The sequence below is a fragment of the Leucopleurus acutus genome, assembly GCF_964270905.1.
Source record: "Leucopleurus acutus genome assembly, chromosome: 2".
NCBI lineage: Eukaryota > Metazoa > Chordata > Mammalia > Artiodactyla > Delphinidae > Leucopleurus > Leucopleurus acutus.
Window position 1 is genome coordinate 189,181,933 of NC_139143.1, and position 26,907 is coordinate 189,208,839.

Consider the following 26,907-nt stretch of genomic DNA (forward strand, 5'->3'; position numbering starts at 1 on the left):
CAAGGAGGCTTGCTGGACAGCAGAACGGCTGGTGGAGGGTTCAGCAGGGCCACCTCACCCCCCACGCTGGGTCTGGGGTGGGGAAGGGGCGGCAGCTTTGCGAGCAGAAGCCTAATGTTTGGGAAGGAAGTTCCCTGGCCCCAGAAGTCCCCCAGCCCCCGCTAAAAGGCCCTTAGTGGGCACTGGTGTGGTCCAGATTAGACTCCTCCTGTGGATCAGGGGCCTGGACAGGCCCACTGCAGGGGCACAGAGATGAATGACACCCATCAGGACTCAAGAGATCCTTCGGTGTCTGTGGGGCTCAGGCCACACCCTGCACGAGACAAGCAGGGGAGCCTGGCAGCAGGCTGGGAGGTGTCACTTCCCCTGTCCTGAGCACCAGGGGCCTGCAATGGCCTGTCCACCCCAAGCTGGAGACAGTCCCTGAAGGATCACGTGGCTGTGTCTGGTTCAGTGGTGCCCATAAGTGTTGGGGGCAACAAATTTGCAGCCAATGAGATTACACAGGCTAGAGGGTGAGAACGCCCAAGTGTAGGCAGCATACACAGTAGACCTGCACTGGGCACTGCACTTGTCCCCCACGCCACCTGCTCCAGGCTGTGGCCAGAGGGGCCTGCTGTGGGGGGCTTCACGTCAGAGGGACCGGCCAGTGCTCTGCGCAGGGACGCACTGAGCTGGGAAGCGGGGGGACTCACCGCCAGGCCCACTGGCAGGATGGGGCGGCTCCCCAACACGTGCCTCCTGCCCCGCGTCCTAGGTCCCTGGTTCCTACCTATCCACAGGCTGTCCTTGGGGGCAGGTTCTGGTCCCTGGACCAGCTACTGTCCCAGCTGCCTGCGGCATCCCGAGCAGCCGGGCCCGCCCCAGGCGCTAGAGATGCGGCGTCTGTCCACCCCAGCCTCCCCCTGGAGGAAGCCTCATCGTCCCCGTTTCAGAGTAGGACGTGGGTGCAGGGACTTTGCTGGGGCCACACGGCTAGTACACTAGAGCTTAGTGTACCCCCCAGCTCGGGGTAGTGCCAGGGCCTGCCAGGCGTGCACGGCCACGGAAGGCCTGCTGGGGGCTGACCTGGGTAAAGCAGGCCGCCCTTTCCCAAGGTGGGCACGAGAGTCGTCCCCAGAGCATCCCTTCCTTACAGGGGAGGTTCAGGGCACTCATCCTCCAGGCATGTCCTCATTGGCCAAAGGAAGTGGGACCAATGAAAGTGAGGGCCCCCAGCATGCACTGGGGGAGCCTCACGTGGGCTGCGTGAGGATTTGGGGAGTTTGATGGTGAGAGGGCTGGTTCTGGGACAGGACCAGGTACACACGCGGCACAGCACCCACCTGGGCCCAGCCTGGCGGCTTCCCTGAGGATGCAGGCGGCCTGGAAGGAAGCCTAGGTGCCACACCTTGACCAGGAGTAGGTGGAGGTGAGGGGATATGCACTTATTGAGCACCCCTGTATACATCCCCTGGGAGCCAGGAGGTTCCATAGAGGGCAGAGGAGGGCGAAGCGGCCCAGCCCAAGCCAGGACCAGACAGGCAATGGAGCATGAGGGGACCCCCTCTATCTCGCACTCCCAAGAGCCCCAGGAGCTTCACTGCCGGAGCCCAAGGGAGAGTCCCTGAGAGCTCTTTGGCTCCCCCCAAACCCACTGCAGATGCTCACGGTCCCTGGTGTCCCCAGGCCGCCACGTGTGAGGGCTGCTGCTCGGAGCTGAGGCCTGGCTTGAGGAGGATGTCCCAGCCGCCGGCCAGCTCCCATCTGCACCATGAGTGATGAGCGGCGGCTGCCTGGCAGCGCGGTGGGCTGGCTGGCCTGTGGAGGCCTCTCCCTGCTGGCCAATGCGTGGGGCATCCTCAGCGTGGGGGCCAAGCAGAAGAAGTGGAAGCCCCTGGAGTTCCTGCTGTGCACGCTCGCGGCCACCCACATGCTCAACGTGGCCGTGCCCATCGCCACCTACGCTGTGGTGCAGCTGCGGCGCCAGCGCCCCGACTACGAATGGAACGAGGGCCTCTGCAAGGTCTTCGTCTCCACCTTCTACACCCTCACCCTGGCCACCTGCTTCTCCGTCACCTCCCTCTCCTACCACCGCATGTGGATGGTCCGCTGGCCCGTCAACTACCGGTGAGTTCCTGGGCGTGTGCGCGTGTGCACCTGAACATCTGGTGTCCTTGGAGAGGGGGACGTGGGTGCCTGAGCGCGCAGGTACCCTCGGTGTGGGGACAGGGTCCCTGTGCGGTGTGCCGCACCCATGCTGTGCTGGGGTTGCAGGGACGAGCGCGTGTAGGTGTACGTGGGTGCGTACAGTGTCCAGTGCAGAAGGGCTCGGTGAGAAGGACACGTGACGATGTGCTGACTGCGGGGCTGGGGCAGTTGAGGACCCTCTGCCGGTCCCCAGGGGCCTCTGGAGAGACCCTGTGAGTGACGCCAGGTCCCTCTGTCCTGCCCCCGCCCCATGCCAGGCTAAGCAACGCCAAGAAGCAGGCGGTGCACACGGTCATGGGCATCTGGATGGTGTCCTTCATCCTGTCGGCGCTGCCTGCCATCGGCTGGCACGACACGAGCGAGCGCTTCTACACCCACGGCTGCCACTTCATCGTGGCTGAGATTGGCCTGGGCTTCGGCGTCTGCTTCCTGCTGCTGGTGGGCGGCAGCGTGGCCATGGGCGTGGTCTGCACGGCCATCGCCCTCTTCCAGACGCTGGCGGTGCAGGTGGGGCGCCGGGCCGACCGCCACGCCTTCACCGTGCCCACCATCGTGGTGGAGGACGCACAGGGCAAGCGCCGCTCCTCCATCGACGGCTCCGAGCCCGCCAGGACCTCGCTGCAGATCACCGGCCTGGTGGCCACCATCGTCGTCATATACGACTGCCTCATGGGCTTCCCTGTGCTGGTGGGTGAGCCTGTCGGGTGGTGGGAGCCTGTCGGGTGGTGGGAGCCTGGCTCTGGGACAGCCCTGGGGCTGGGCATGCTCCAGGCGTTAGGTGGTTGAATCCTCACACCCGATCTTTTCAGGAGGCATCATCATCATCCCCATTTTACAGAGGTGGAAACTGAACTTCAGAGAGGTCAAATGACCCGCCTAAAGGCAGGGCATCCATGGTGGGATCTGAACCCATGTCAGGTGGCTGCAGAGACCAGGGTCTTTTGTCACACGGCAGGGGACTTTCCTGACCTGAGTGAGACCCATTTGATGCAGAGGGTATGGAAGGTGGGGTGACATGCCACAGGCTTTCTGGTGGGTCCAGGTCCCAGGCTGGACAGAGGAGGGATTTAGTGTGGCAGAATTGGCTTTGATCCTGAATCGGGAGGCAGGGAAGGCCTTGAATATGTGCTGGGGAGTTGGACTTGATCCCAGGAGCTGAGGAAGGCCAAGGTGAGGGCTGGTCTGAAGACCCTGCCAGCAAGGGTCCAAGGTCCACCGAGGCTGCCTGGGGTCCTGTCTGTGAGGCTATGCCCCAGGCCTAGCCCAAGAATGACGTCTGGACTCAAAGACAAGCCCTCCCACTGACAGGGCTCCAGCCCTGCCCCTGAAGGCTATGGAGCTGGACAGGGAAGGGTCTAGGGGCAAGGACCAGATAGAGGCTTCATCCTAGCAGCTGGGCAGGGAGTCATCGCAGGACCCAGGCTCCAGAAGGTGACAGGTGGTGTGGCAGCCTCATAGTCAGGGGTGACCTTCTGCCCCATCCTCAGTGGGCCAGGTACCCCCCAGGTAGAGTCCTCCTGTGTGCAGTGGGGCCTGGTGTCCCCAGTCCTTTGATGATAGAGGGAAGATGTGTGTGTGAAATTGCAGAGCCAGACGGGAACAGCAGTGGGGGAAGGGCCCCCCAGCTTCTCTTCAGGGCCGTTTGTGGAACCCACTCCATGCTGCGGGCCTGGTACGGTGTCTGGAATCTTTACCTCACCCTGTGGGGTGTTCTTGGCCCACTTCACAGATGAGGAAACTGAGCCCCAGAGAGGTTTAGCATCTTTCTGAGGGTCACACAGCTCGCATGGAAGAACCAACATGATGTCTGCATCATGCCCACTTCTGCTCTGAAAGAGGAATAGTTATGTCACTCAGTGGGGGAATGAACTCTCCTGGGAGCAAAGGAATGAGGCGTCCCTAGGCGGTGACCCAAAGGCCACCTGGTTGGATCCTCTGACCCCCAGAAACTACTTTGATTCTAGACCTCTGGGGTCTGAGGTCTAGACCCTCAGAGTAGGGGCAGGGCCAAGGAGGCCACTAGCCATGGAGCAGCGGGGATGGTAGAAAGGTCCCTGAACGGGGAGACTTGAGACCTGGCTCTCAAAAAGGGGCTGGCAATCCACGCCTTCTCCTCCTTGGGCGGTCATGGGTGAAGTGAGGGAGGCCGTGCCCAGTGCTACCTGCTGCACTGTGAAGGGCTCTGCACACATGGGGCTGTGACTGTTCATCTTGGCACCAGCGGCTGTCGGTGGGCAGGGACTTCTCCCCTCACACTCTGTCTCTTTCCTGCCCAAAACCCCAGGGCTTTGTCCGTCTCCCCCTCCCCCTCTATCTCCCCCTCCCCCGCCTCCGGCAGGTGGGCAGTCAGACCTGCCCCACAGGTGGGAGAACTGAGGCCGGGAAGGGAAGCTGGGTGATGGGGGTCCTGCCGGGTGCCAGGCCCAGCCCTGTGCCCACAGGTGGTGAGCTTCAGCAGCCTGTGGGCTGACGCCTCGGCGCCCTGGATGGCACTGTGTGTGCTCTGGTGCTCAGTGACCCAGGCCCTGCTGCTGCCCGTATTCCTCTGGGCCTGCGACCGCTACCGCGCTGACCTCAAGGCTGTCTGGGAGAAGTGCATGGCCCTCATGGCCAACGACGAGGACTCGGGTGACGGTGAGGACGGTCTGAGCATGCCCCCCAGGGAGAGTGGCGCCTGGGTGAGGTCACTGGGGGTCCGCGGGATAACAGCTGTCAGAGCCCCCTTGCTCTACCCCAAAGGTTCTTGAACCCCGCAAGGACTCAAGCCTGGTGTCACACGGGGCCTTCCCCTGTATGGCTTGGCCGCCCCCAGGGTCCCAGTTGATCAGACGTTCTGTTAGCAGAGTGGCTGTGGGCTGCGGCCTGCATGTGCTTCTTGGAGCTTCCAACCTTAGGGGTCCTGGCGAACTGCCCCGGGGCTCCTGTAGACCCGTCCTGTCTCCCTGCCGGCAGCAATAATGTGACCCTGGGCTGAGCCCTCGCCACCTGGCAGGCAGTGTCAGCTCCTTGTGTCTATTTAGCTCTCACCCCCATAGAGGAGGAAACTGGCTCAGGGTCTGTGACTTCCCCAGGCCCTCAACTAAAAGGTGGCAGAGTCGGGATCTGAATAGAGGACCCCGCCCTTCTCCTTTTCTGTTAACCAGCCCACCAGCCCTGCGTGTGTCTCTGGGGGTCCCTGGGACCCATTCCTGGATGCCCCCAAGTTTCCACGGCCCTAAGCTTCTGCCCCGCCCTGCAGAAACCAGCCTGGAAGGTGGCATCCCCCCAGACCTAGTGTTGGACCGCTCCCTGGACTACAGCTATGGGGGTGACTTTGTGGCCCTGGACAGGACGGCCAAGTATGAGCTCTCTGCCCTGGAGGGGGACCTGCCCCAGTTCTACCCTCTGCGGCCCTTGCAGGAGGACAAGATGCAGTACCTGCAGGTAGGGACAGCCAGGGCTGGAGATGCAAATATGCCTCTCCAAGGCCTTTCCTCTCTGAGCCCATCTCACGCCTGCCACAGCTCCTGGGGCTGGCTTTCATCCTCCCAAGACGGGCTGGCCCCAGGTCACAGAGCCTGTGCAGGTGGACCCATGGGCGGCACCCCAGCCCCTGTGCCCAAGTTCGCTGGTGCTCTAGGAGGATGGTCCATTTGGTGCCTGTGTTGTTTCCTTGGGGCTCGGCACCCTACTCAAAGGGACTTCTCCCCAGCTGACCCAAGCTACAGATGACAACACTGAGGTTTGAAGAGATTGTCACTTGCCCCAAATCTCACAGCTCTAAACCAGGGTGCCCTGGACCAGGCCTGGTCCCTGACCTCAGGCGGCCCTGCCCGGTGAGGGGAGGCTAGGCCCCCCTTTTCCAGGAGGGCAGCCCGGGTTAACCCCTTGGTCCTGACAGGTCCCGCCCACGCGACGCTTCTCCCACGACGACGCGGACGTGTGGGCCGCCGTTCCGCTGCCCACGTTCCTACCGCGCTGGGGCTCTGGCGAGGACCTGGCCGCCCTGGTGCTGCCTGGCGGGCCCGACCGGCGCCGCGGCGGCCTGCTGGCGGAGGACGCGCCCCCCTTCCGCCCGCGCCGTCGCTCGGCCGAGAGCCTGCTGTCGCTGCGTCCCCCGGCCCTGGACGACGGCCCGCGCCCCGCCCCCGGCTCGCCCCCCGGCAGCCCGCGCCGCCGCGCCGGGCCCGGCGCCCGCTGCGCCTCGGCCTCGCTGCTGCCCGACGCCTTCGCGCTGACCGCCTTCGAGCGGGAGCCACAGGCCCTGCGCCGCCAGCCCGCCTCGCCGGGGCCCTTCCCCGTCCGCGCCCTGCCCCGCGACGGCGCCCAGCCCGGCGGGGATGCGGCGCCTCCTGGCGGCGGCGGCGCGCAACGGAGCCCCGGGCCGCGCCCGGCCGCACACGCGCATTCCAGGACCCTGCGGACCGGCCTGAGCGCGTCGTGGGGCGAACCCGGGGGCCTGCGCGCGGCGGGCGGCGGCGGCGGCGGCAGCATCAGCAGCTTCTTGAGCTCGCCCTCGGAGTCGTCGGGCTACGTCACGCTGCACTCGGACTCGATGGGTTCGGCGTCTTAGGGCCCGCCGGCGCCTCCCCAAGTCTCCAGGCGGGCCGGGCCACCCACGGGGCCAAAGCACCAAAGATGCCATCCTAACCCGGCCCAGGCTCGGGGCAGGCTACGCTGAGGCCGCCGGCGGCGCCTGGACTTGCGCTAGCCCTGACGGGGCGGCGGCTGTGTGCCGTCCCGGAAGCGGCCATTGCCTGGAGGGGCAACGCCCGCCCCGGACGACCACACTGGGCACGGACCGGCCTCTGGGCAGAGTGAGGCTGGGGCTTGGGGAAAGGCGGGCTCCGGACGGGGCAGCTGGCTACCGCCGGACGGAACAAAGCCCAGCCCTGCAGGAGCCAGCGGACTGCAGCCGCTTCCCACTCTGCACCGCAACTGTCACACCTCAGGGGGTGGGGTACAGAGGGTCTGTAAGCACAGGGGTCTTCAGAGCCCAAACCAAGTTCTCTGAGCAGGTCTCCCTGCTGACTTGTTCTGCCTTGGTTTCCGCATCTGTGAGGAGCAGGTGACCATGTTAGTTCTCAGGACTGTCTGGACAAGTCTCCTGGTCTGTGTGCCCCGGCCGCCACCGAGGGGACAGGGAGTGAGTAGTGGAGGACCCTCCATGGGTCCTTTGTGGGGCTGTTTTCAGGGGCCTGGCGTGGCCCCCAGGCCTGAGGCCTCCCACACTTAGTGCCCCTGGCCCCCTTGAGAACTCTCCCCAGCCAAGCTAAAGCACAACACTCTCGCACCATCACCGTTGGCACACGCCCGCCTTGGCCGCTGTTAGCATCCCACCCTCATCACTGTGCCTCCATTGCCTATGTACAACACGTCAGCCACCTCTGTGACTCCCACCACGAAGGTCGTGGGTACGTGGTGGAGAAAACTGAAGCAAAGGGGGAGCGGGCTTCCTTCTCCTGGTGCCAATCCCCAACCTGTGCAGGTCTGGCCAGGAAGGGATCTTGCCTTAGAGGCCTCGCAGCTTCTGGGTTCAAGGCCTGGTCCCTGGTAAGAGTCTTCCTCCACCCCGGGGCAGGGGTCTTCTTTTGCTCTCCATGCTGGGCAGACCTCTTGCAGGCCTGGGCTTGGCCATGGGCCCTTGGGAGGGCCTGCTGGGTCTTGCGTGGAGGAAAACCCTAGACTCAGGCTAAGGAGAAGCCCAGGAATAGCTGTGGACTTTGAGCTGGAGGGGCCGGGGTGAATGCAAAGACTGTCTCATTCCATCCCCTGCCTCCCTGCAGTGGCCCCTCCATGTGAAGATCTGGAGGGGGTTCCAGGGCCCGCAAGGAGCTGGTCTACCCCCTCTCCCCTCCTACTCTGCAACCTGGAATTGCAGCACTGCCTCTGCCCCTCAGGTGGCCAAGCCTGTCTCCTCACCCTCCAGACAGGGTCCCAGCTCCAGAGAGGCCTCTGGGAGCCGGGAGAACAGGGGGGACTACGCAGCTCTGTCTCACCTTCAGAGGCCCCTTCAGTCTCTGGCTGTGGGGTAACTTGGGGGGAGGAGCTGGCCACAGGTGAGTAAGGCAGGGGCCTCCGGTCCAGCCTCAGCCATGGGAGGCCTGCCTCGCCAACGCTGCTGTGCCTTCAAGGACCAGCATGTGATGTGGGGGCAGAGGCAGCCAGTTAGCCACTGTTCCCCACCCCCGCCGGCCAATTGGTCACCTTGGGTTTTTATATCCAATCTGTGTACTTCATATCCAACGGCAATACTTGCAGGGAGGCGTGGTCCCCTGAAGTCCCTCCTGTCCTGGTTTTTACAAAATTATTAAAGAGGAGGGAGGACCCCAAGCAGAGGCCCCCGGAGCGTGGGGCTCCCTCTCTCACTTTGTCTTGCCTCCAGGCCTGTTTGCTGCCCTGAAGAGCAGCTTGGCCCTGGGTTCACTGTGGAGGGAGCTCTGTCTTCATACCACCACCCAGCCCAGAGCCAGGGATCCGTTTGTAGTTTTTTTTGACAACCGAGCATTTATCTTCTGTACAGAATCTAATAAAAACTTCCTATGATTTGCACCAGGCAATCCGAGGCCGATTTCATGGAAACACTTAGAACCTAACAGCACCGCTGGCCAGCTGCCCCTAAACGTCTCTCCCTCTGGGTCCTGAATTCCTCCGCTAGTGCACCCTTCCTTTGGGTTGGACTTGCCCCTTTCTCTAGGCAAATCCAGCGGCCCCACCCAGCGAGTGAGTCAGACCTGGGACAGCAGCAGGATGGAGCGGCCTGGTGGGTTCCAAAGCCCTAATAAAGGGCGGAGATGACCTATGAGTGCAGATGGCAGCCCCTGCCCAGGTTTGGCTTCAGGGACCACTAATCCCAGTGAGGCTGATTCTGGAGGGCGAGAAAGGCAGAGCAGTTGGAGCCGTGCCTAGGGGAGGAGGACCCATTGTGCCGGTTGACCCGCCCACCAGCCTGGGTTGGAATTCGGAGGACGTGCCCTGGGTCCGCGATGTAAGATCGCCACCTGGTGGCCGGCAGGAGCCTGGTGGCCTGCAGAAGGATTAGTGTCGGCAAGTTGAGACCCGAGAGGCCGCCCCAGGACCACCACTGCAGGAGCCCCGCCCCAGCACCGGAGAGCCCGCTGGGTGGTGCGGTAGGGGAGCCAGGTCGCCCTCTCCCCGCGGTCTGACCAGGACGGGTTTAGCACACGGCAAGGCAGGGGCAGCCCAAAACGAGAAACGTTTTATACAAAGTTGATGTTGGTAGTTCAAAAAGATTCACCTAAGTAGGCATCACGGGAGAAATTAGAACCTTCGTGGCCTCTTTATACCCATTTCAGAAGTTCGCACTGTTCTTATTTTGAATTTCAAGCTGGTGGGAGGAGGTGCTAGGATCTCTTCCTGGGCTCAGGGCAGGGTCCCTGTCCTCCACCCCCAGGCTTCCCCGCCGGGAGCCCCGGGTTCGAGTCCGGGCACAGCAATGACCTCATTTTCAGACGAGTAAACCGTCGCACAGCACTCCCAGGGTTGTCAAGGGTGGTGGGCTCCCTGGAGGCCCCAGAGGTCCGGAGTCGGGGGCTCTGCGGGGCCGGGGTCTTTTCCAAGTGGGGAGAAGTGAACTCTCCCTTGAGAGGAGCCGGGGTGTGCCCTAGCAGCCCCCAAGTTGGTGCGACAGTGCGCGGGGTCCCTACCAGAAGCCGCGCGGAGCCAAGCGTCCGGTGGCCGGGGCGGTAGGTGGAGCATCTTACCGGGCGGGGCCACAGCGCTGAGCGGGCACTGGGCAGGGTCGCTAAGGAGGGGGCTTCCGAGAGGGCAGACTTAGGAGCGTGCGCCAGCGGGTGGGCCGCGCCGCGTGCGGAGGGGGTGGGGATCCCTGGAAGCCGAGTGGGTCCAGGATGGGGATGGGATGGGGGCCCCTTGCCGGGGGGGCGGGGCCTGGCGCGCTTTGTGCCGGTGGGAACCGGGCGTCCCTGGCCGGCTGAATGGGCAGGGGCGGGGCAGCGATTCTCCTCGCTGCGAGGGGTCCGCTCTGTGCTGCTGCGGACGGCGACCTTCCCAGCGCGGCGCGGCCGCGGGGCGGGGAAGAGCTGCCCGCCAGGGGCCCTGGGAAAGGGGCGCAGCCCGGGACACCCACTCCCAGCCCCACTGGAAGGTGGGAGGAGGAGAAAGCGGGTCCGGCCTAAGTGGGTAGTGCTGGGGTGGGGGGTGGGTTATGCCTAGACGCGCAGAACCCGGTCCAATCGTAGCTTCGTGTATTTCCCCGAGTTCGAAGAGACGCGGCACCCTCCCGGCCACCCCGTCCCGGGACCAGAACCGATGACCGGAGTCCCGGCCGTCCAAAACAGTCTCTGCGTCCCCAGGCCAGACGAGGGCCTCTGTGAGTCCGAGGCCGTACCTGATCCTCACCAGGGCCGCCACAAGGGCAGCCCCGGCCCTGGGCTCTCGGCGAAGCGGCGAGACGCCGACTGCGGCGCGGGGATGCTGGTGGACTGACCGGGGAGACCTCCAGAGAAGAGGAGCCGGGGTGGCGGGGACCGCGAGCCGGCGGCGGCCGGAGCAGGGACCCAAACTGGGGGGGCGCCGGGGCCGCGCCGCGCGGGCGCCTCGGGGCCGGAACTGGCGCTGTCCATGGTGCTGCCACCCGCGCGCTCGTGCGCCAGGGGGCAGCGCAGACCGTCGCCGCCCTCCTCTTCGCGCCGCAGAAGTTGGCTAACGCCCGGTAGACAGCCGCGGAAGCCCGACGGGTACTCGGCTCCGCTGGGGACCGGCCAGAGCCCTGGGGGGAGGGGAGCGGATGAGAGAAATGCGGAAAGGAGGGGAGAGGAGGAGGAAAGGAAAGATGGAGAGAGGAGAGAGCAAGGGAGGGGAGAAGTGTGGAGGGAGGGAAGAGAAGGGAGGGGAGTCAGCCCGAACCCGCTCCCCCCTTCCCGGGTCCAGACCTTCGCCCACCCGGATTACAACTCCACAGCCAGCCGGGCTTTTGCTGCCTGCCCACTCACAGCAATATGGGGCCCCCTTGTCACTCAGCTGCCCACTGCCCTGAGCAGTTCTTCTCCGTCCATCCCTCCTTTATCTGGCCTTGTAGAATCCGTGGCTCTGACCCCACAAGTTCCCCCGCCTCTTCGCCCGACTCCCCAAGCCATCCCGCTACCTTGCACCGAGTTCTGAAGGCTTTTCATGTACTTGACGCTCAGCTCCAGTATGTCTGCCTTCTCCAACTTGCGTTTCCGAATCTGGGGATCCGTGGAAAGGGCTCTTAGCACCGCAGCCTGGGCTGGAGCGGATGAGGCTGGGGACCGTATCATCCCTTACCTCCAACGAGTCCCCTTTCTCACCTGGTGCGAGTAGTGTTTCTCTAGCAACGATCTGAGCTGCTCCAGCGACACATTAATGCGCGCCCGTCGCTTCTTCTCCATCAGCGGCTTGGAGATCTGTGGGTGAGCAGCAGTTAGAGGGCAGGGCCTTGGCCCTCTCGCGCTCTGCCTCACCCCTCACCCCCGCAGCCCTCAGGACCCCAGACCTTGCGGAAGTTGCCGGCGGGGCCGCCAGAGCTGCCCTGGGTCTCGGACTCAGTGCCCATGTTGTCGTAGCAGAGACCACTGGAGGCGGCACCGCCTTTATAGGGGCACCTCGTTTACATGTCAATGAGGCGCTCCTGGACTTGTGGAACCCCAAGGGGGAGGGGATGAGAGAGGGACAAACTGGGAAGTTCGCCACCTCCCTCTGCCTCTTCTCTTCCCTTAGTCCAGGCCTCACCTCCAGGACCCCTCCTCCCTCCTGAGGGACCACCTTTACCCTTTCTCAGTCTTTCCTTTTTTTTTTTTTTTTTTTGGTCTGCGTTGGGTCTTCATTGCTGCGCACGGGCTCTCTCTAGTTGCGGTGAGCGGGGACTACTCTTCGTTGCGGTGCGCGGGCTTCTCATTGCGGTGGCTTCTCTTGTTGGGGAGCACGGGCTCTAGGCGCGCGGGCTTCAGTAGTTGCGGCACACAGGCTCAGCAGTTGTGGCTCACGGGCCTAGTTGCTCCACGGCATGTGGGATCTTCCCGGACCAGGGACCAAACCCATATCCCCTGCACTGGCAGGCGGATTCTTAACAACTGTGCCACCAGGGAGGTCCTCTCAGTCTTTCCTTTCTCCCTCTCACCCTCACCACTGCCTGAGTCTGGAATTCCTTCCCATGCCCATCCCCTCCCGTCCCAGTCTCCCTAAGTTCTGGGCCTCACCACCAAGCCCACTGGGGGAGGTCCATGGGCCCAGATGGCTGCAAGACCCACTAATGACTATGACTGAGCCCCGGGCCTCCTCGGGGCTGATGAAGACGCGGAGGCAGAGAGCAGCCGCCAGCGAGGCCTTTCTGCCGGCTTCACGCTCGGGCCGCGCCGGCGATGCCACATTACTCGCCCTAATGTCGGGACAATGCAGCAATTTTCTGCCTGTGGCCACTCAAAGCCAGGTGCAGAGCAGGCCCGCGGGGGCCAAGCAGCAACATGTGTCCCATTAAAGCATGCAGCCCGCCCGCGGGGCCACAGCCAGCCTCCTCCTTGGGGCCTCGGGACTGGGAGCCGTCCTGCGTCGGGGTTCAGTCTGGGCTCAGGGGCCCTCCGGCCCTGTTAGGACCCAACCCACACTCTTCAAACTGGGGGGCAAGCTGCAGGCAGCCTCGGGCCAGGGCAGTCAGAAAGGCCTCCCCCACCCCCAGTCCTGAGTTTGCAGACTGGAAAACTCAGGCTCTGAGGACCTTTCCCTCACAGGGAAGGCCTAGGAGTTTATTCCCCCCACCCCTGCCCGTTGGCCTTCTCTGGGTCCCAACAAATGGGAGGTGGTGGTGAAGACCACTGAGCATCTGCGGAGAGCACCGTTCTGCACGTTTGGAGGTCCGGGATGTCAACCCCTGTTCACTATTCAGGCTGTGGCTGACGACCCAAGGAGCTCAGAGGAGGAGACACCTGCCCCCGGACCCGCTAGGCCCTATAACAGGACTCGGGTGCAGTCCCTGCTTGGGCCTCAGGAGGCTGGGCTCCAGGAGCTGGGAGGGACGGGAAAACTGACGTCTGCGGGAGTCCCTGGGTTCAAACCTACACAGCTCCCTTTACTGAGTTCCCTTGGCCTCAGTGAACATGCGGCCCCTAGCGCCGCTTGTGAGGGCGCTGTGGAAGTCGCAAGGACCCAAAAGTTCGGCAGTGGAGCCCTGCTGCCGAAGACTGAACGAACTGGCCCTTGCGGGGTCCCAGTGGGGGGGGGAAGGGGAAGTTGCTGGGTCCTTGGTGGGCCCCAGCTCCATCCTCTTACCCATCCACCCCCGCTCCGGGCATTGATGGGCCCCCTGCCCGGCAGTGGCGTTCCCAGGCGCCAAGCAGCGTGGAGAATCGCTCCCCGCCCTCCTTTCAGGCGGAAGCGTCGGAGACAGCGGCTCCAAAGTGTTCTTTCGCCCCGGCCGCAGGGCCCGCCGGTCAGATCCGGGCCGGGCCCGGCCCAGGGCGGGTGGCGGGGCCGCGGCGGGACTGCGGGCGCTGGCACGCGCCGGGCGGCTTTGAAGCGCCGGGGCCGGCCAGCCCCGAGTGGCTTCCGCGGGTTCGCTCCGGCTTGGGGCGGTGGCGGCGCGGTACAAAGGCGCCGCGGGGCGGGCGGGCGGCGAGGCCGGGCACAAAGGGGGCAGCCGAGTGTTAAGGGCATTGTGCCGGCCCCACAAAGCCGCGCCCCCGCCCGACCCCTCGGGACCAAACTCCGGGCGCCCTGCCGCGCGCGGGCTTCCAGCTGCTGCACATCTGCAGGGAGGCTGGGCGCGCGCCTCGCTCGGGCGGTCCCCCTCATCCCAGCCCAGATCTCCAGCCGCGCGGGCAGCCGGGCAATTTGTCCTCTAATTATGATCCCTCCCCATAAACCGCCGCCCGCGCCTTTCAACTCCGGCGTTATTAGCAAACCAATGGCCCTCGGCGCAGCTCTCGCGGCCCACAGCGGGGGCGCCGGGCCCGCCCCCTCTCCAGAGTTCGGGCCGCAATAAAGGGGCCCGCGAGACGCTCCCGCCTGCACCCTGGCCCCCGCAGCTCCTAGGGCCACCACCCCTCTCGAGCCCGTGCCCCGAGATCCCGGCCGCTCTGGGTGGGGCCGCTCACGTGGGTGGCTTAGTGTTTCTTAAGCAGTGGAAAATTGACCGCAAAATGCGCTAATTCGCAATGTTCTGCTTTGGCTGCGGCAGGCGAGGCCGGCCCGGGCGGCCCGGGAGGAATTCGGGCTGTCAAGCTCCGCCCCTGCCGGCTTAATGGGCCTCCGCCTCCGCTGCCCCCGACCCCCACCCCGGCACTGCCCGCTGCGCCCCTCCCCCTCTGGCAGGTCCTCAACTGGCGTCTCCCCACCTAGGCCGATCCCCTCCCCCACCTTCCGGGCTGGCCCGGGTCGTCGCTCGGCTCCCTCACCACAAACAGCCACCTTGGCGCGTTCGTCGCCTCCAGCTGGCCGAGGGTCGCGCGGGACTCAAGGCTGAAAGGGATCTCTGTGCAAATTCCATCTTACCTTTTACCCACCTTCAGAGACAGTTTCCTCGCCACCCTCGCCACCCTTTACCCCCAATTCGGGTTAGTCTTCTGGGCAGCCGATACCCCCAGTAAGTTAAAGGCAGATTTTTGCATTTGGCAAGCTCATTGGAAAAGACCGGAGTCTCCACCGAGATCCTGCTCGGAGACCTAGGCTAGGGACCCCCAGGTCTGTTTGCAAGTTTTGCGTCTGGGCATCCTACACACCCTAGGCAGGCTGGGCTCCGAGGGCGCGTGCAGAGGCTGGGGAGGCGTTTTCCGACGTAGGGGGAGCGGCTGCGGGTTCACCTCGTCCTCTCTGAGGGCAAGCAGGACCAAGCGCTCTCGGGCTGCCGGCAAGGGCATGGACCAACTTAGAAACCCGGCTTACGCAAGCCGGGATGTAGGCCACCGACTCCCTTTCCATCTTTAGCCTCTGGGGTTCCCAGGGGGCTTGGAAAGGAGCACAGGTCCAGGCAGAGCGCTGGGGGGACACAGGCTGCCCTCTGCTCATTCAGGAAAAATTCTTTCTATAACTCAGGAGAGCTCTGGGGGCGTCCAGGGCTACTCAAAGCCCGTGGCTTCCTCAGGCTGGGGAATTTAAGGCCCACAGTGACCTGTGCCTTTTGTCCTCTCTTCCTCCATTTGGTTTTCTTGACTTTGGTAAAAGAAAGAACATTACAGAACGATGCAGGCCCTGGATGGGAACCCCTGCCTTCCTGCAGCCCCCAGGCATTTAAAGCTACCCGAGCTGTTAGGTGCTGCGGAGGCCACCGCCTGTGCAGTGACTGGAGGGAGAAATGTGCGTCCGCCTCCAGGATGCACTTCTAAATGGAATGAAGCGATTGCTCCGTGTAATTAACTATTGGGACACAGCAAAAGCTCAGAAATGACTCAGCCGATTGTCTTCAGATGGGGTTGGAGAAGCTGCGATTGTTTAACTCTCTTTGGCTGGGTTAGGACTCCGAATAGCCCGGCAGCCAAGGGCCCTCCAGGGGACAAAGGCTGGGACTCCGGTGAGGGCATCAACACTGAACCGGGCTGGCCCAGCTCAGAGAGAGTGAATTCTGGGAGACCCTCACTGTCGCAGCCTTTTGTGCTTCTCCCCAGCTGGCTCTAATCTTTAAATATTTACCCGGCCCCTTTGTGCACATATGACTTATGCACATTGGGCTGATCTGCTCATAAATTACGAGAGTCATTTACCAGACGGGGGTGGGGGGGTGGGGGGTGCTTTCATGCCCGGAGTGGGGAATGGCCAGAGGAGGGGAAGAAAAAACAGCTTTTGGAGGATCAGAGCAAGCTGCAGCCACACTGGGCAGGTCCCTCCTGGCCTCCACGTGGGAAGTGGATGGGGCAGAGGCCTGTGAGTGACAAGGAGTCCCAGGAGGTCACCCACCATCAGGGAGGAGGGAGAGGCAGAGTTCCAGAGCTGTTTCCTACTTGGTGCCAGGCTTGGACAGGAGCCAGCCCTTCATCCTGGGAAGCTGGGGTGGGTGGAGGTGCTCGGCTAACACCCATCGTTGCCCCTTCTCCTGCTTGCTCTGCAGCATTCCCCCTTCCTGCATTTCCTCTTTCTCCGTAAAGCAACCCTGTTTGAGAAAAGGGAGCCTAATTTCACCTCAGCCTGCAGCTTAACTTGGAAAAGTCAACATGGTTCTGACGGCTTTTTAAAACAAGAGGGATCCCCACTTGGGCCCAGGATGGAAAGCCAGCTCAGCTGGTGGGTGGATGGCTGGATTGGGGGGCGGGGAGGGGAGGCCCTAGAGAGGGAACTTCCTGCATGAGAAAGGGTTCCCTTTGTGCTTGCCTCACAGCTCCTAGAACAAAACACATTCAAATGCTTATTTAGAGGGGAAAAAATGGAAAGCAAGGCATCTCCAGGCTGACTGGTTTCTCTTTATTTTCTTATATTACTGTAGGTGTGCTGTTCCTCTAGGCTAGGGGAGGACAAAATGGAGTGACACGGGAGAGCTGGGTACAGAGTGGACATGTTTGATCAGATTGCTTTCCTCTCTGGTGGGAAAGCAGGTCTCTGTGTTTCTGTCTATATCTCTGTGAATTACTGTTTTTCTGTGTGCCTGTGTATCTCTCTGTGTGACTTTGTTGCTCTGGGTCTATGCCAGTGTGTACATACATTCGTTTACTTGCCTTTCCCTTCCATCACTCCTCTGTGAACCCCCGGGCCCTGACAGATTCAGCAACTCTAGTGACTTCTAAAAATTCCCCTTCACGCTGGTCTGGCCCTACCTGGAAGGGGACTGCCTCCCCCTTCTTTCTCCCTTCTCCAAGTTGGGACTGATGGAGATGTATGGTCTAAAAGGAACTGATGGGCAGAGAAGAGAGAGTTGCTCAAGCCTTCCAATCTGCATTACATGTTACTCTGTGCCCCCCAGAACAGGGACTGCCCCTGCCATAAGTCAGCCTGGAGAGCAGATACCAAGGGCCAGAAAAGGAGCTTCCTGGGAGCAGCCCTCTGCCCCAGGACCAGACTCACTCCCGGGAGTGAAGGTGCAGTGAGCACCCTCTAGTGGCCCTGAGGTGTCCTGGAGATGCAGGAGAGGTCCTGAGTGGGGGGAGACAGTAGAAACAGGGGACAGTGGCAGGACCCTGGCTCTCAGCCCCCAGTAACAGTCCAGGCTTCCTTCCCACATGGTGCTGCAACTGGGTGACGTTGGATTTTAAAACATTAAATCTCCTTTCAGTTCCCATCTACCGAGTTTAGCAAATGTCTTCTAAGCACATTTCAAACATGATACTGCGTTTACAGAGCATTGGTGTGAGACCCGTGAAATCAGGATCCCTATTTTATAGGAAGTTGAGGCTCACAGAGTTGCTTTGCCCGAGCTCACAACGCCGCTGAGGTAGGCTCTCCACCCTTCCCTGAACCCAGCTTTCCAGACACCAGGCCTCCTGCCTGGTCCTGCAAGGACACAGGAAGGTAGAGTGGCCAGGGACTCAGAGGCAGACTGGGCTGACGGCAGCTCACAGCCCACCTGCCCTTATGGCTCTCTGACCCACTACTCTGGGTTCCAGCCTCCCCCAGGGCCTGTCCCCTATCCCGCTTCAGGCTTGCTTCCTCCCGCCTCTGTGTCTGCAAAACTCGGTCCCCTCCCTTCTGTAGATGTCCTTGCTCTCATTTCCAGTCTCAGGCGGGCTGCCAGTACCGACTCTTCCGGGCACACTCCTAACGCTCCCACCCACGGGCCTCTCCCTGGGGTCCCTCCCATTCCCTCTCTATCCCTACTTGGCTCCTGACCCACTCCCATCCCACCATTGTTTATTCTAGTCATTTGCTTACTTGCCATTTTCCTCCATCAGGCCTTTGTGAGCGCCCGGAAGTGGAGGCATTTACCTTTTAAAAAATTAAGGAACAGGACTTCCCCAGCGCTCCAGTGGTTAAGACTAAGCCCTTCCACTGCAGGGGGCACGGGCTGGATCCTCTGTCCGGGAAGTTCCAAAATGCCGCGCCGGTAAAGTAAGGAAAAATTCCTAAGTAATATAGATTGATTGTGGACCATATGGAAAATACAAAAACATATAAAAAAAGACAGTAAAAGTCTCCCAGAGTCCCTACCACCTGAAGATTATCGTTGTGAAGTAATTTTGGCTTCTATTCCAAACATTTTCCCGGGCTCACACATATGCTTCTCTTTTTCCCAAGTGAAGTCAGGATCACACTGCAAAGTTTGGCATGCTGCATTATAAAAAACGTAATGTCTTGAGGATTTCCACCGTCGGCTAACATTCTCCCTCGACACGAACTGAAGTGGGCGGTCACCCCGCTGCGTGCATGCCCCAAGGGTAGTGTCCCCGCAGCCTGGGCGCCCAGCGGGCGCTCGGAGACCCTGCCGAAGGCGGGTGGTCTCTGCGCGCGGACCCCCCCGGGGCGCGGTGGGGTGGAGGCGGATCGCCGGCTCGCGCCCGCAGGCCCAGGACTGTCGGTTTCGCCGGGGATCGCGCGGGGCCCGTGAGCGGCGGGGGCGGGGGCTGGGTGCTTTAGATTTCACGTGATTTCTCTGGATGGGGACATTCTGGAGTTTGGGGCCGACTCCTGGCAGCCGCCGCCGGCAACTTCTTGGCCCAGGACCCAGACTGCCCGCGGCCCCGCCCGCCAGCCGCAGCTGTGCCTGGGTCAGGGGCTCCCGGGGGGACGGCGGGGCGGGGTGGGGCGCTTCTGTCAAATTCGGGCCCCCGCCGCGCGGCGCGGCGGTATCGCGAGAGCTCGAGGGCGGTGCGCAGGTCTGGGCGGCTGCCCTTCCCGGCCGGCGTCGGCAGCGCAGTGCGCAGGCGCAGCGGGCGGGTTTCCCCAGGCTACAGTTGGGGCCGCCGCCCGCTGGTCCGCCGCCCTGCGCCATGGCGGGCTGCGCGGCGCGGGCTCCGCCGGGCTCCGAGGCGCGCCTCAGCCTCGCCACCTTCCTGCTGGGCGCCTCGGTGCTCGCGCTGCCACTGCTCACGCGCGCCGGCCTGCAGGGCCGCACCGGGCTGGCGCTCTACGTGGCTGGACTCAACGCGCTGCTGCTGCTGCTCTACCGGCCGCCGCGCTACCAGGTGCGGGCCGGGCCGGGCCGAGGGCCGGGGCGGGGACCGGGGGCCGGGCGGGCTGGGCGCGGCGCGTGGGCACCGTCCCCCCGGGGTCGAGGTCCGGGTCTGCCGAGAGCGCGGCCCGCGAGAGGGGTTGCCTCCCCCGGCCGCGTCTTTTAGCAGCTGCGAGTTCAGGTGGCAGGAGGGCCCCCTCCCTGCCAGTCCCGGGGGGCGTGGGTCGCGGTCCCCCTCCACCCGGCGGAGTGGGTGGGAAGTTGCGGTTGGTGCCGTTCAGCAGCTGCGGCAGATGCACGTGGGGTGGGGAGTGAGCGGGCCCACGAGTTCTTTTATGTAATTTAAGGTGTGGAGAACTACCTGCTGTCAAGTCTGAGGTCAGAGGCCCCCGCAGTTACGTGGAGGGGGCTGGGCGCAGAGTCCCGGCTGCCCCGACCAGATTCGCTGCATGGACTTGGGAGAATCCGGCCAATAAGCTAGGTTTAACGCAGTTTTCCCACAGCCCTGAGTGACAATAACAATCATAATAGGAATGATAGCTAAACCTTACTTACGAAGCACTTCGTCTTAAGTGCTTTACATGGGTAATCTTCACAGCAGTCCTCAGAGGTAGGTACTCTTGTCATCCCCATTGTGCAGATGGGGAAACCGAGGTCCAGAGAGATTAAGTAACTTGCCGAAGGCCACAGAGCCATAGAGGGGTGGGCTTGGGGTTTGAACCCAGGCAGCCGTGCTTCACCCTGTTAACCTCTGAGCAAATCGGCTCCATGGACTTGCGGGTGGCCTGCTTATCCCAGGAAGTACGATGTACGCTCTGTGAACAACCAGGTGACTGATGCTCTTTTGGGTCCGTTTCAGATAGCCATCCGAGCCTGTTTCCTTGGCTTTGTGTTTGGCTGTGGAGTGCTACTCAGTTTTAGCCAGTCTTCTTGGAATCACTTTGGCTGGTAAGAAGTGCTTTGGGAATGACAGTTTTGAGGCGGGGGTGGGCGGCTCAGAGGGTCAGTAGTGATATTCCCGCATCCTTGGCTGGCTGAAGGCTAGTGAGGGCTCTAAGGGAATGAGGCCTCTAGCTTCCTAGATTCCCGCATCTTGAACCTTGAGAACTTGTGCCCGTTGGCTGCTTCTGTCGCAGGTGGAAACAGGTCTCCCTGGCACCCTTCCCATAGGTGCTCTCATCTGCTGCACCTTCAGTAATGTGACCAGCCCCTCCCAGAAGAGGGTACTGGTCCTCAGTGACAGGAAGGGGCAAGGCTCTGGCTCGTCTTCACAGGCCTTTTCCGTCTCTAATTTCTATTAGGTCACATCTAGTGCCTCCCCCACGGCCAGTGTAGGATTTTTCCCTACACTATGATTTCAGTCCCTTGAGCCTTCTAGTCCCTGACCTGGATATGAACCAGTGGCTTCAAGGTAAAAAGCTTTATCTCCTACTATCAATACTCTGAGCCATCTAATCCTTCTTTGCTGGAATTATTTCAGTTTTTTGAATTTTTGTATTCGACATACATCACTACTTTATTTTGATACTTCTTTCATGTTTTACTGTGTGTAGTGTCATTTTAAAAAAGGCTGAAGGCCCATAGTGCCTTCCTAACCTATGTTTTTTGTTTTTTGGTTTTTTTTCTTTTTTTCCCTCCTGTGACATTCAAAAACATAGTCCCTTTACAACCCCACTTTCTGCAAACCTCAGGGAATGATGCTACATGTGGGTGCCTGATGTCCACTCTCAGACATGTGACAGCAGGCCCTCATCATAGAATTCAGGGACAGTTCAGACCAAATCTGTGCTTGGACTTAAAGGCTAACTTGATTCCCTTGCCCCAACTTACCTCTCATTCTTTTTGTTTTTAAATAGGTATATGTGCTCCCTGTCATTGTTCCACTATTCTGAGTACTTAGTCACAGCAGTCAATAATCCCAAGAGTCTGTCCCTGGATTCCTTTCTCCTGAATCACAGTGTGGAGTATACAGTAGCAGCTCTTTCCTCTTGGATAGAGTTCACACTTGAAAATATCTTCTGGCCAGGTCAGTGTGCCCTGCTTTCCCCTCTGCAGGGGATGTGGGTGGCTTCCACGTGGGCCTCAGGACAGTGACGTGGGTTCACCTCTCAGGTCTAATCTCCCCGAGTGATCTTCCCCAGACCTCTATCCTCACTAAGCTCTTTATAAAGGACAAGCTCCACTTGTGAATTCCGCTTCTGGAGTTTGAATGGATAATGTGTTGACCTTACGCTTTAAGCCTTGCAGGACGTAGTGTGTACCATTTAACGTGAAGTCCCAACCTCTGATAGCTGTAATACCAGGTTTACAGTCAGAAGATTCAGATCTGTTCATTTTCTGTGACTTGAGAAATTTCATGTAAAAATTTTATTAGCAAAAACTACTGCATCTGGAACCTACTCTGACACTGAACTTTCCACAGCAAGTTAAATGAAATGTATGTAGTTCCTAAGATTCAGTAAAGGGCCAAGGCTGGAGACGCTGGACCCTTCTCAGCTTCACTTAGCTGTCTTTGTCCCCAGAGGAAGGATGGGAGCGTGTGGCGGGGGTGTGTGTGGATGAGAGCCTGTCACCTCTTTGCCATGACACTCTAACTGGGCTGTTGGCGGTTTAACGTGAATGGGTGAACAGCACAACTTAGGGGAATGTGTTTTGTGTATAATTAAATTTTAATGTGATGACAGATGCCGATTGCCCACTAGCATGTGTTCTAGTGTTCCTGTCTTTCGAAACATAGGTTAATTTTAAGCATGCAGAGGGGAACTCAGCAGTCCAGGGTCTTCACTCCCCGGTTGTCACCATCCCTCTCCTGCAGAACTGAAGCAGATCACCTGGCTCAGCGCCACGGGGCTGCTGATGGTGGTCTTTGGAGAGTGTCTGCGGAAAGCGGCGATGTTTACAGCTGGTTCCAATTTCAACCACGTGGTGCAGAATGAAAAGTCAGAAACCCACACTCTGGTGACAAGCGGAGTATACGCTTGGTTCCGGCATCCTTCTTACGTTGGGTGGTTCTACTGGAGTATCGGAACCCAGGTATGGTAACAGATACGATACTGGTCTCCTTTAAAGTTTTTAAAAATATATTTTAAATCGACATATAATTTAAATATCATAAAATTCACCATTTCAAAGTGTATAATTCAGTAGATTTCAGTGTATTCACGAAGTTGTTGGTCTTTTTAATTTGTTTGCCATTGTGTTCTTTTTTTTTTAAGTGTTGTGTTTACTTATTTATTTATTTATTGGCCGCGCCGTGCAGCTGGTGGGATCTTAGTTCCCTTAGCAGGGACTGAACCTGGACCCCCTGCAGTGGAAGCATGGAGTCTTAACCACTGGACCACCCGGGAATTCCCTGTTGGTCCTTTTTAAATAGGTACACGTGTTCCCTGCCATGTTTCAAGTGATAGTTAAATAAAAGTCAAAAGAACTGATTTAGTCTTTAGCGCTTTTTGCTATGTACTTAAAATCTGGGTGTCCTGAGCTTGTAAACTTCCGGCGATCCTAGGTGCCGTTACCCCCTCTGTCGTACCCCTTCTCTGCCTCTTTAACTTAGAGCTGGAGCATCCCAGTGGGCTGAGGACAGACATGGGGCTTTGGGGAGAGCCCTCTGCCACTCGAGGGGCAGCTCAGCTGATTTTCATTAGAGGCTGCTGTGGATGAGCCCAGGGTCGTATGTCAGGTTTAACATGAGCGATGGAGGTTTGCTCTGTCTCAGGCTGCAGACCGAGCCTTGTTTCTTGAGCATTGTCTCTTGAATCTGTTTTCTTAGTCCTAGAAGAACTTGGACAGAGATTGTGGATACAGCTTAGAAAACTCATCACCTCTTTGGGAACATCCAGTCCGGTCCCCCAGGCATCCCATTGCAGTGCATGGTATGGGGGGGCACTCTGGTGACCCCCAGTGGTGTAGTAGGTTACTGCACAGCATTTGTGTGAAAACTTGCAACCCTGAAACTTAAGACTTCCGCATTAACAATCACATTTCCCGGGAACAGGTTGACTGTAGTGGAATCATGTAATTTGCCGTAAGTGCTATAACTAATAAACCTAAGTGCTCTGGGACTGGACAGCTTTTCATACTTCTTTGCCTATAGATCTTTTTTTTTTTTTTTTTTTTTTTTTTTTTTTTTTTTGCTGTACACGGGCCTCTCGCTGTTGTGGCCTCTCCCGCTGCGGAGCACAGGCTCCGGACGCGCAGGCTCAGAGGCCATGGCTCACGGGCCCAGCCGCTCCGCGGCATGTGGGATCTTCCCGGACCGGGGCACGAACCCGTGTACCCTGCATCGGCAGGCGGACTCTCAACCACTGTGCCACCAGGGAAGCCCGCCTATAGATCTTTATACACCATGACCCAGCACACAAGTGTGTGTAACAACTGCACAGATCTTTCCTGAGCAACACTCACCCTGACTGTGTACAAAACACTCTGTTTCCTGTCTTGTCAGTGTTTGTAACGCCGTTTCGGACGCACGGGATTGATCTCCTGGCTCCATGACGGGTTGTGGCTTGAGACTGGGAAACCCCGCTCTAGGGTCTGCTGGCGGTGGCGGCACAGGCTCTGGGGTCCCTGGCGGGCGGGTGGGGCCGGTTCGGCTCTAACATCAACTGATTGGCCTGTTTCCTTGCGGGTTAAGCAGGGGCGGCAGCGCTACTCAAGAGGCTTGCTCTGGGCGTCGAATGGCTTACTGGCTGGTGGTAAAGGGCTTGGCATGTGCTGGGAACACAGTAGGTGCTCAGTAAACAGTGGTGAGAAGAAGTGAGGTCACCCATGTGGGGAAGACGTACGTCCCGGGCGGGGGCCGGGGGGTCCGTCGGAGTGGGCAGGGGTGGATCAGTGGGCTCCCTGAGCTACACAGAAGAAGCGGGCTGAGGAACTGCTTTCCTGGGCTGCGAAAGCCGGGCTGAGGAGGCGTGGTTGAGGCCTTCGTGCTTTCTGAACAGGGGAGTGATCTGATGGAAGAAGTGGTTTTGGGGGCTCAGCTGATAGCAGTGTATCGACGGCACGTACGCAGGAAGGTTGTGGGGGCCAGAGGCAGGGGGTCAGGCAGCTGTGGGGTGGGAGGGAGCGTGCTAGGAAGGGGGCAGGCTGGGAGCCACACGGGAAGGCAGTGGTGCTTGGAATGGGAATTCACGTATGGGGGTGGAGGCAGGAGTTGCCAGCACCCCTGCCTGTGGGTTGAAATCCAGGAGGTTGCTCTTTCCTTTCAGTTTTTAGGTATCTCTCAGGTAAGAGGAACAACAGAAAAGCGTACGAACGAAAGCTACAGTGATGGGTGTTTAGCCCTGTTGTGAAAGTGATGGTGTGGTTTCCGTTAATGGCGCCCTGGCTCAGGGTCTCAAAGACCCTAGTGATGTTTCAGGAGTCTCTTGGGCCCTTGGCAGGAAGTCCTCTGTGGTCATTGGAGAGCAGCACATGCCGCTAAAGTTCAAGGTTTCGGGTCACACTGACCCCAGTGCACTAACCCTGTGTCCCTTCGCCAGGTGGTGTTGTGTAACCCCATCTGCGGCGTGAGCTACGCTCTGACAGTGTGGCGCTTCTTCCGCGACCGGACAGAGGAGGAGGAGATCTCGCTGATTCACTTTTTTGGAGACGAGTACCTGGAGTATAAGAAGCGGGTGCCCACGGGCCTGCCTTTCATAAAGGGGGTCAAGGTGGAGCTATGATAGGCCCGGGCGGCCCGGGCCAGGCTGGGGCCCCCCCACTCCAGGCAGCGTGGGATGGAACTGCTTCCTGTCGGCCACGCTGCAGAACGGACTTTCTTAAATCATTTTGTCTGTCACCAGTGACTCTTCTGGAATATCACTCAAGATCAAATGGTCAGAAGGCCTTAGGACCAAAGGACCCCACTCCCACCCCCACTCCCACCTCCCTGCTGCCCGGAGCAGCCTGTTCCCGGGCTGCATCAAGGTAGGACATAGATTAAAGGTGGACAATAAGCAAATAACCGCAGTCCTTGGCAGTGACCCCCGACGCGCCTGGGCAGAGCCTCGGCCACACTCCATCCCGCACGAGGCCAGGGCTGTTAAGTTGTAACCCAGACCCTTGGGGAGAGGTGGGCTCACTCCTGATGCTGAGTGAGGCTCCTGCAGCAGGAAGGGGTACGTGGGCACCAGTACTTACTAGTGTTAGAAACCCATTCAGAATCCTTACTTTGACCGAAACACACAAACAGCACAGCTTTAACCTCCCTGTTTCTGTCCTTAAGTGCATGAGCATCTCTGCAATTTTAAAGACACTTCCTTATAAGGCACTTTGGCTCTTCATATATCTCATCCTGTTTACTTACCTGTTTTCAAAAACAGCAGTATGAACTCAGGGGACTCGCTTGGCGTGTGAGCCCCACCTTTCACTTGGCGGAAAGGCAGCACAGACACCTCCAGATGACTCAGCTGCTGCTCTGTGTTACCAGGGCTCCCCGGGCCAGGGACACTGTGGGCCCCTGTGGCTTTCCTGGGTCCTGGCTCCTCCCAGAAGGGGGCTGTTACCAGTGACAGGCATGTCAAAGGTGTGTCATTTCTCCTTTATCCAAAAAAATGCTTCCTGGACACCTGCTCTGTGCAAGGCATTGTTAAACGTTGAGAAATACCGCTCTCCGTTTACTTGGGGTTTTTTCTTATTCTATCATAGCTTATATTTTTGTGTTTTGACTTAAATCTGTTAACCATTGATTTCTATGTTCTGTTCTCAAAATTCCATCGTCCCTAATGCCATTTCAAACTGTCTTTTCCAAAGGGGTTTGAGCATAAACAACTATGAAATTCAGGCAAGCCAACTCAAAAAAAATAGGGCAAATAATCGCAGCTGAGATTGAGTCAGTGCTTTTGTTGTTCAAGTTCGGGAAGATTGGTTGGCTTTACGAATCAAACATACAAGCTTTGAGACCCTTGTTGAATTCTGGACCAGAGAGCAGCTTGCTCTCAGTGTGAATTCCTTCCATGCAGTCCTGCAGTGGCACCAACAGAGTGTGAATCAGAGGTGGCATCGGCCCCTGGCTGGAGTGCTGCCACGCCACGCGACGCGACGCGACGCGACGCGACGCGGTTTTCAAGGAGCCACTAAACCTTTCCGTGCCTAGACCTCCCCATCTGTAGGATGGGGTCAATACCACCTACCTCGCAGGGGTCTTGTGAAGACTTAGAAGAACAATGTCAAACGTTTTTAATACTTTGGTGACAGAGATGACATAAACGAAACCAGTATTGCATGAATTACACAAAAATGGACATTTGATCCACTGCACCAGATACTGGAAATGTGTGCTCAAAACAGCATTTACCAACTCAAAATATTAACTTATTTCTAGATTTCATGGCCTAATTCGTGTTTTTCATCATTATATATACCAAAGAGGTTTACAGGTTCATCGGTGACAGGTGTGACATTTGCTGGTTTGAGGACCGGACAGATTCCAGCCTCGGCCTCCTGAGGTCTCGCAGGCAGACAGCCCAGGCAGCAGCCAGGGTCTCGTGGCAGATTCTTCTGGTGGGAACACTGCCCGGCGGGACATCAACATGCACTTACTGTGTTTGAGGACTTGAATCAGTGCTAAACTTGTTCTGCAGACCACTCCTAGTGAAATATACTCCCCTTCATAGGATTGCAAAACTGAGGAGGATGTAGCTGGGGTTTTGGCGGCCACCCCCAGCTCTTTGAGGGAAAGTCCTTTCTTGCTGCATCTAGCAGGTTAGGACCCAGCTTTCATTACCACTGGGGGT

At 59.5% G+C, this 26,907-nt stretch overlaps 3 protein-coding genes across 3 annotated transcripts; 2 read left to right on the plus strand and 1 right to left on the minus strand.

The window, feature by feature from the left end:
• Positions 1 to 1,753: 1,753 nt before the first annotated feature.
• On the plus strand, positions 1,754 to 6,742 carry GPR153 (G protein-coupled receptor 153; the record flags this gene model as incomplete). Its single annotated transcript, XM_082834242.1, has 5 exons — positions 1,754 to 2,109; positions 2,448 to 2,877; positions 4,632 to 4,824; positions 5,429 to 5,613; positions 6,071 to 6,742. 5 exons carry the CDS (start codon positions 1,754 to 1,756, stop codon positions 6,740 to 6,742), a joined length of 1,836 nt encoding a protein of 611 aa, XP_082690368.1.
• A 3,805-nt stretch (positions 6,743 to 10,547) lies between these two features.
• HES3 (hes family bHLH transcription factor 3) lies at positions 10,548 to 11,725 on the minus strand (the record flags this gene model as incomplete). The annotated part of the gene is made up of 4 exons (XM_082856902.1): positions 10,548 to 10,921; positions 11,297 to 11,378; positions 11,481 to 11,576; positions 11,666 to 11,725. 4 exons carry the CDS (start codon positions 11,723 to 11,725, stop codon positions 10,548 to 10,550), a joined length of 612 nt encoding a protein of 203 aa, XP_082713028.1.
• A 7,261-nt stretch (positions 11,726 to 18,986) lies between these two features.
• ICMT (isoprenylcysteine carboxyl methyltransferase) lies at positions 18,987 to 26,416 on the plus strand. Its single transcript, XM_082833353.1, has 5 exons — positions 18,987 to 19,205; positions 20,052 to 20,140; positions 21,049 to 21,218; positions 22,008 to 22,225; positions 24,673 to 26,416. Exons 1-5 carry the CDS (start codon positions 19,011 to 19,013, stop codon positions 24,853 to 24,855), a joined length of 855 nt encoding a protein of 284 aa, XP_082689479.1. The 5' UTR covers positions 18,987 to 19,010; the 3' UTR covers positions 24,856 to 26,416.
• The last annotated feature ends 491 nt before the right edge of the window (positions 26,417 to 26,907 follow it).